At 50.9% G+C, this 8,126-nt stretch overlaps 1 protein-coding gene across 1 annotated transcript in view; it reads left to right on the top strand.

The window, feature by feature from the left end:
• The first annotated feature begins 1,190 nt into the window (after nt 1–1,190).
• The window catches only part of lrch3 (leucine-rich repeats and calponin homology (CH) domain containing 3), a 28,356-nt gene continuing 21,420 nt past the window's right edge, over nt 1,191–8,126 (top strand). The window contains exon 1 of the mRNA XM_072391816.1: nt 1,191–1,494. Coding sequence (XP_072247917.1) covers nt 1,236–1,494 — 259 coding nt within the window. The 5' untranslated portion in view covers nt 1,191–1,235. The remainder of the gene's footprint in view (nt 1,495–8,126) is intronic.

Below are 8,126 nucleotides of genomic sequence, written 5' to 3'. Positions count from 1 at the left end.
GTCAACATGCGACAGCACTGAGGATTGTGGGACACGGAGTTTGGGGTTTTGATGACGTCAGACCCTGAGCGCCTACAAAAATGTTCACGTAATGAAGTTTGCCAAATGGAGGGAAGTTTGGTGTGAACAAAGTTAAACTAATTTATTTAAAATACGTTGAAAGTATTTTATATGTTGTGTAGTCCTGGATGTGCCCTGCCTCTCCCCAATGACAGCTGGCTCCAGCCCCTCTGCGGTTGGATTAAGCAGGTATAGATAGATTGTCTCACAATGAACTGGATTGAATTGGACTGTATTTTTGGAGTGTTTCTAAAATCTGCACCAACCAACATGTGTATGCACCAGATTTTCTTCTAAAACATGTTCAGTTATGAACTCTTCACCATCAGACTCTGATTATGTTGCTGTGTAGAGTTCTTATGACACAACCTGATACGTAGAGATGATGACAGAGTGAAACAAACCCAGCAGACAGACTGTTCACCTGCTGCTGTCTGACAGACAGAGGAATGAGCTGCCTGCAGCTGACTCTGGATCAGCTTCTGTCCTCTGATTGGTCGGTCATGACAGCAGTGTAACATGTTATCTTACTGCAGTATTATTGTTGTATTGAGGCTTCACAACACTTATACCGTTAAGTTTGGCCTGAACATGTTTGGATCTCTTTGGATTTGTGGATTTTTGTTTGAGTTATTTCTCTGAGCCCTTTCCTGCTCATTTCCACCCTGCAGGTTGAAATGACCTCCTGTTGGTTCTGTGCTGCAGCGGAGCTGAAGAAGCCTCTGGCTGACGGATGTGTTGTCCATCATGTTGGAATAACATGGCACTACACAATATAATCGCAGTACTGGAACATATTATCCTGCAGTTATACTGTAATGCTGTTGTTAGTATCATATTGCAGTATCAGTGCTGTATTTTTCAGCATTACTGGGCGTTTTCTCAGTACTAGCAGGGGTAATTTGGGCTGTATTTTAAGTAATATTACTGAATAACACTGTTGTAAACAGTATAATTGAAGTATTGTTGTATGGAAGTAATATATGAGTAATAAAGATATCGTAGTTATGATGTAGTATTAGGACGGAGTGTTAAAATGCTAAACTGATCTTAGATGTTTTGGTCTGTTGAGCTGTCCACTGATGTGTCTTGAGAGCCCCGCAGTGCGCATGCGCTGCTCTGGACTTAGGGTGGGAGCTAGCTGTTAGCCTGTAAGCTAACAGCCGGAGTGTGTAATGGCGGCCTCGGTATTGCTGGGGTCTGCGGACAGCACCGGACTCAACTTCACGGTCGGAGGCGGCGGCAGCACCGGGAATGTTTTAATCGGGAACTCTAACGGACTAGGACCGGCCGGCCCGGCATCCTGGAACCGTTCTTTGGACCGGGCGCTGGAAGAAGCCTCGGTCACCGGGTGCCTGAACCTCAGCGGCAGGAAGCTGAAGGAGTTTCCCCGGAGCGCCGCCAACCACGACCTGACGGACACCACCAGGGCCGGTAAGTGAGCCTCGCAGCCCGGCACAGAACACGGGGGACGGGATGATGTCTGCCGGGCCGCTGAATGTAAACTTGGAGGCGGTTTTAATGGACTTTTCGGCGGGGAAACTTAGAATCCAACTTTCTGGCTCCGCAGAGGATGGATGGAAAACCGTCAGGGCCGGTGTTATGACGAGAAATGTAACCCCGTAAAATGAGTCCCTGTCGGGAGTTTATTCGGTGTTATTGTGGTGAAAGTCTGGCAGCTGGCATCACAAACACATCATTTTCACTACCCTGAAACACATTTAAGTTGAACACAGTCGAAGTTTCAGAAAGATGCCCGATGCAGGAGCTCAGAGTGACGTCCGGTAACTTTACGTTGTTAGCAGGTTTTATTTAACCCTGAAACAGCGAGGGGGGAGCTGTGATATTTACCGAGTGTCAGCGTGTTAAGCTCAGGTAGAGTCCCCAGGTAAAGGCGTTGGTGGCTCCGTATTTTTAAGCTACAGTTTGTGACAGTACACTGGTGCAGACGGTTAGCATGCTAACGCTAAAGCATCGTCTGAGGGCTGTGAAATGTAAACATGGCGGGGTGAGCTGGACCAGAACTCAGCCGGACAGGAGCGTGGTGCGGGTGTCAGTCTCACCCCCCCGCGGTGATACCGACAGGAAAGGTGAGCACACACCTGTCCGTCTTTGTTTTGTTTTTAACGTCTGCGACGCCTGATCTGATAATGAGGCAGGAGTAAAGCTGCTCCGCCCACCCGCCGGCGCGCCGTCCAGGAGGGGAAAACAAACGCAGCCACGAGTCTGAAAACAAACCGATCGGAAGCTGCCGATCGATTAATCAGTTTGAAATGGTTTTCAGGCACTGAAAACACGCTAAGTTTGATCATTCACAGCTTTTCTGGCTTTGAAAATAATTGCTGTGGTTGCTGACACTGAAATACGTCATTTTTTTACTCCAAAGTAATGAATTATTTCTGTTAATCTGGTTTATTCCTTTAAACTCAGTAAAATGGGCTGATAGCCAGGTGTTGGGAGATGTTCCTGCTTCCAGAGTGTGTTTGTGTTCATATGAAAGAGCAAACAACAGGAAGTGGCTCTGCAGATGTGCAGGGTTTGAATCCAGCTGCTCAGGCCACTTCTTGTGATGATGATGATGAAGGAGCCTCACAGGCGACAGGAAGTGGACGTCACCGTGGTGATGTGTGCTTCCTGCTGGCCAGGTGCTGCACAGCTGCACTCTGAGCAGAAAACAGCTGGAACTACATCAAGAGGAAACGTGACCGGGCATGTCGACACATTTTCTGGATAAATTCCACTTTTTCCCACAGTTTCTTGTTAAATAAAATGAGTTTTCTCTTTAACGCCCTCTGACCTTCTGTAGCTCAGGCCGAGTCTCTGCTGCTGTTGGAACTGGGCTGGTTCCAGATGCTAAAGACCGCCACAAACATCGTTTTAGATGGGTCCTATGACAGAAAGGCCCCGGTGGGAGGAGCTTACAGATTAAATTTATACGGTGGGAGAGCCGGGTTTATCCACAGGATGAACACTTTGGACCCGGGTATGTGCTGCCAAGCAGGAAGTGTTTACAGGAAGTTGGACACCTGTACAGGTGATCCCAGAGAGCTGGGGGGGGGATTTACTCTGCTGTAACGGGCCTCAGGTCCAGCAGAAGCAGCTGAACCCGGGTCTGATGCAACGTTCCACGGTCTGTGGTCCAGAAGCTGTTCAACGGTCTGTGGTCCAGAAGCTGTTTAACGGTCTGTGGTCCAGAAGCTGTTTAACGGTCTGTGGTCCAGAAGCTGTTTAACGGTCTGTGGTCCAGAAGCTGTTTAACGGTCTGTGGTCCAGAAGCTGTTCAACGGTCTGTGGTCCAGAAGCTGTTCGACGGTCTGTGGTCCAGAAGCCGTTTAACGGTCTGTGGTCCAGAAGCTGTTCGACGGTCTGTGGTCCAGAAGCTGTTCGACGGTCTGTGGTCCAGAAGCTGTTTATCGGTCTGTGGTCCAGAAGCTGTTCGACGGTCTGTGGTCCAGAAGCTGTTCAACGGTCTGTGGTCCAGAAGCTGTTTAACGGTCTGTGGTCCAGAAGCTGTTCGACGGTCTGTGGTCCAGAAGCTGTTTAACGGTCTGTGGTCCAGAAGCTGTTCAACGGTCTGTGGTCCAGAAGCTGTTTAACGGTCTGTGGTCCAGAAGCTGTTCAACGGTCTGTGGTCCAGAAGCTGTTTAACGGTCTGTGGTCCAGAAGCTGTTCAACGGTCTGTGGTCCAGAAGCTGTTCGACGGTCTGTGGTCCAGAAGCTGTTAAACGGTCTGTGGTCCAGAAGCTGTTTAACGGTCTGTGGTCCAGAAGCTGTTTATCGGTCTGTGGTCCAGAAGCTGTTTAACGGTCTGTGGTCCAGAAGCTGTTCAACGGTCTGTGGTCCAGAAGCTGTTTAACGGTCTGTGGTCCAGAAGCTGTTTATCGGTCTGTGGTCCAGAAGCTGTTTAACGGTCTGTGGTCCAGAAGCTGTTTAACGGTCTGTGGTCCAGAAGCTGTTTAACGGTCTGTGGTCCAGAAGCTGTTCAACGGTCTGTGGTCCAGAAGCTGTTTATCGGTCTGTGGTCCAGAAGCTGTTCAACGGTCTGTGGTCCAGAAGCCGTTCAACGGTCTGTGGTCCAGAAGCTGTTTAACGGTCTGTGGTCCAGAAGCTGTTAAACGGTCTGTGGTCCAGAAGCTGTTCAACGGTCTGTGGTCCAGAAGCCGTTCAACGGTCTTTGGTCCAGAAGCTGTTCAACGGTCTGTGGTCCAGAAGCCGTTCAACGGTCTGTGGTCCAGAAGCTGTTTATCGGTCTGTGGTCCAGAAGCTGTTCAACGGTCTGTGGTCCAGAAGCTGTTTAACGGTCTGTGGTCCAGAAGCTGTTCAACGGTCTGTGGTCCAGAAGCTGTTAAACGGTCTGTGGTCCAGAAGCTGTTCAACGGTCTGTGGTCCAGAAGCTGTTCGACGGTCTGTGGTCCAGAAGCTGTTTAACGGTCTGTGGTCCAGAAGCTGTTAAACGGTCTGTGGTCCAGAAGCTGTTAAACGGTCTGTGGTCCAGAAGCTGTTCAACGGTCTGTGGTCCAGAAGCTGTTAAACGGTCTGTGGTCCAGAAGCTGTTCAACGGTCTGTGGTCCAGAAGCTGTTCAACGGTCTGTGGTCCAGAAGCCGTTCAACGGTCTTTGGTCCAGAAGCTGTTCAACGGTCTGTGGTCCAGAAGCTGTTCAACGGTCTGTGGTCCAGAAGCTGTTTAACGGTCTGTGGTCCAGAAGCTGTTCAACGGTCTGTGGTCCAGAAGCTGTTCAACGGTCTGTGGTCCAGAAGCTGTTTAACGGTCTGTGGTCCAGAAGCTGTTAAACGGTCTGTGGTCCAGAAGCTGTTTAACGGTCTGTGGTCCAGAAGCTGTTCAACGGTCTGTGGTCCAGAAGCTGTTCAACGGTCTGTGGTCCAGAAGCTGTTTAACGGTCTGTGGTCCAGAAGCTGTTTAACGGTCTGTGGTCCAGAAGCTGTTTAACGGTCTGTGGTCCAGAAGCTGTTCAACGGTCTGTGGTCCAGAAGCTGTTCGACGGTCTGTGGTCCAGAAGCTGTTCAACGGTCTGTGGTCCAGAAGCTGTTTAACGGTCTGTGGTCCAGAAGCTGTTTAACGGTCTGTGGTCCAGAAGCCGTTTAACGGTCTGTGGTCCAGAAGCCGTTCAACGGTCTGTGGTCCAGAAGCCGTTTAACGGTCTGTGGTCCAGAAGCCGTTCAACGGTCTGTGGTCCAGAAGCCGTTTATCGGTCTTTGGTCCAGAAGCTGTTTGACGGTCTGTGGTCCAGAAGCTGTTCGACGGTCTGTGGTCCAGAAGCTGTTCAACGGTCTTTGGTCCAGAAGCTGTTTATCGGTCTTTGGTCCAGAAGCTGTTCAACGGTCTGTGGTCCAGAAGCTGTTTAACGGTCTTTGGTCCAGAAGCTGTTTAACGGTCTGTGGTCCAGAAGCTGTTCAACGGTCTTTGGTCCAGAAGCTGTTTATCGGTCTGTGGTCCAGAAGCCGTTCGACGGTCTGTGGTCCAGAAGCTGTTAAACGGTCTGTGGTCCAGAAGCTGTTTTGACGGTCTGTGGTCCAGAAGCTGTTCGACGGTCTGTGGTCCAGAAGCTGTTAAACGGTCTGTGGTCCAGAAGCTGTTTAACGGTCTGTGGTCCAGAAGCTGTTCGACGGTCTGTGGTCCAGAAGCTGTTCAACGGTCTGTGGTCCAGAAGCTGTTCAACGGTCTGTGGTCCAGAAGCTGTTTAACGGTCTGTGGTCCAGAAGCTGTTCGATGGTCTGTGGTCCAGAAGCTGTTCGACGGTCTGTGGTCCAGAAGCTGTTCAACGGTCTGTGGTCCAGAAGCTGTTCAACGGTCTGTGGTCCAGAAGCTGTTCAACGGTCTGTGGTCCAGAAGCTGTTTAACGGTCTGTGGTCCAGAAGCCGTTTAACGGTCTGTGGTCCAGAAGCTGTTCAACGGTCTGTGGTCCAGAAGCTGTTCAACGGTCTGTGGTCCAGAAGCTGTTCAACGGTCTGTGGTCCAGAAGCTGTTACACGGTCTGTGGTCCAGAAGCTGTTTTGACGGTCTGTGGTCCAGAAGCTGTTCGACGGTCTGTGGTCCAGAAGCTGTTAAACGGTCTGTGGTCCAGAAGCTGTTTAACGGTCTGTGGTCCAGAAGCTGTTCGACGGTCTGTGGTCCAGAAGCTGTTCAACGGTCTGTGGTCCAGAAGCTGTTTAACGGTCTGTGGTCCAGAAGCTGTTCGATGGTCTGTGGTCCAGAAGCTGTTCGACGGTCTGTGGTCCAGAAGCTGTTCAACGGTCTGTGGTCCAGAAGCTGTTCAACGGTCTGTGGTCCAGAAGCTGTTCAACGGTCTGTGGTCCAGAAGCTGTTTAACGGTCTGTGGTCCAGAAGCCGTTTAACGGTCTGTGGTCCAGAAGCTGTTCAACGGTCTGTGGTCCAGAAGCTGTTCAACGGTCTGTGGTCCAGAAGCCGTTTAACGGTCTGTGGTCCAGAAGCTGTTCAACGGTCTGTGGTCCAGAAGCTGTTTAACGGTCTGTGGTCCAGAAGCTGTTTAACGGTCTGTGGTCCAGAAGCTGTTTAACGGTCTGTGGTCCAGAAGCCGTTCAACGGTCTGTGGTCCAGAAGCTGTTCAACGGTCTGTGGTCCAGAAGCTGTTCATCGGTCTGTGGTCCAGAAGCTGTTCAACGGTCTGTGGTCCAGAAGCTGTTTAACGGTCTGTGGTCCAGAAGCTGTTTAACGGTCTGTGGTCCAGAAGCTGTTTAACGGTCTGTGGTCCAGAAGCCGTTCAACGGTCTGTGGTCCAGAAGCTGTTTAACGGTCTGTGGTCCAGAAGCTGTTTAACGGTCTGTGGTCCAGAAGCTGTTTAACGGTCTGTGGTCCAGAAGCTGTTTAACGGTCTGTGGTCCAGAAGCTGTTCAACGGTCTGTGGTCCAGAAGCTGTTCAACGGTCTGTGGTCCAGAAGCTGTTCAACGGTCTGTGGTCCAGAAGCTGTTTAACGGTCTGTGGTCCAGAAGCTGTTCAACGGTCTGTGGTCCAGAAGCTGTTTAACGGTCTGTGGTCCAGAAGCTGTTCAACGGTCTGTGGTCCAGAAGCCGTTAAACGGTCTGTGGTCCAGAAGCTGTTCGACGGTCTGTGGTCCAGAAGCTGTTCAACGGTCTGTGGTCCAGAAGCTGTTCAACGGTCTGTGGTCCAGAAGCCGTTTATCGGTCTGTGGTCCAGAAGCCGTTCAACGGTCTGTGGTCCAGAAGCTGTTCAACGGTCTGTGGTCCAGAAGCTGTTCAACGGTCTGTGGTCCAGAAGCTGTTCAACGGTCTTTGGTCCAGAAGCTGTTTATCGGTCTGTGGTCCAGAAGCCGTTCAACGGTCTGTGGTCCAGAAGCTGTTTAACGGTCTGTGGTCCAGAAGCCGTTCAACGGTCTGTGGTCCAGAAGCCGTTTAACGGTCTGTGGTCCAGAAGCTGTTCAACGGTCTGTGGTCCAGAAGCTGTTCAACGGTCTGTGGTCCAGAAGCTGTTCGACGGTCTGTGGTCCAGAAGCTGTTTAACGGTCTGTGGTCCAGAAGCTGTTTAACGGTCTGTGGTCCAGAAGCTGTTCAACGGTCTGTGGTCCAGAAGCTGTTAAACGGTCTGTGGTCCAGAAGCTGTTCGACGGTCTGTGGTCCAGAAGCTGTTAAACGGTCTGTGGTCCAGAAGCTGTTTAACGGTCTGTGGTCCAGAAGCTGTTCAACGGTCTGTGGTCCAGAAGCTGTTTAACGGTCTGTGGTCCAGAAGCTGTTTAACGGTCTGTGGTCCAGAAGCTGTTCAACGGTCTGTGGTCCAGAAGCTGTTCAACGGTCTGTGGTCCAGAAGCTGTTCGACGGTCTGTGGTCCAGAAGCTGTTTAACGGTCTGTGGTCCAGAAGCTGTTTAACGGTCTGTGGTCCAGAAGCTGTTCAACGGTCTGTGGTCCAGAAGCTGTTAAACGGTCTGTGGTCCAGAAGCTGTTCGACGGTCTGTGGTCCAGAAGCTGTTAAACGGTCTGTGGTCCAGAAGCTGTTTAACGGTCTGTGGTCCAGAAGCTGTTCAACGGTCTGTGGTCCAGAAGCTGTTTAACGGTCTGTGGTCCAGAAGCTGT

The sequence above is a fragment of the Leuresthes tenuis genome, unplaced genomic scaffold (assembly GCF_036924035.1).
Source record: "Leuresthes tenuis unplaced genomic scaffold, fLeuTen1.0.hap1 SCAF_9, whole genome shotgun sequence".
NCBI classification, from domain to species: Eukaryota; Metazoa; Chordata; class Actinopteri; order Atheriniformes; family Atherinopsidae; genus Leuresthes; species Leuresthes tenuis.
Note: the sequence above shows the minus strand (reverse complement) of the source record. Positions and strands in the feature narration are given on the sequence as shown.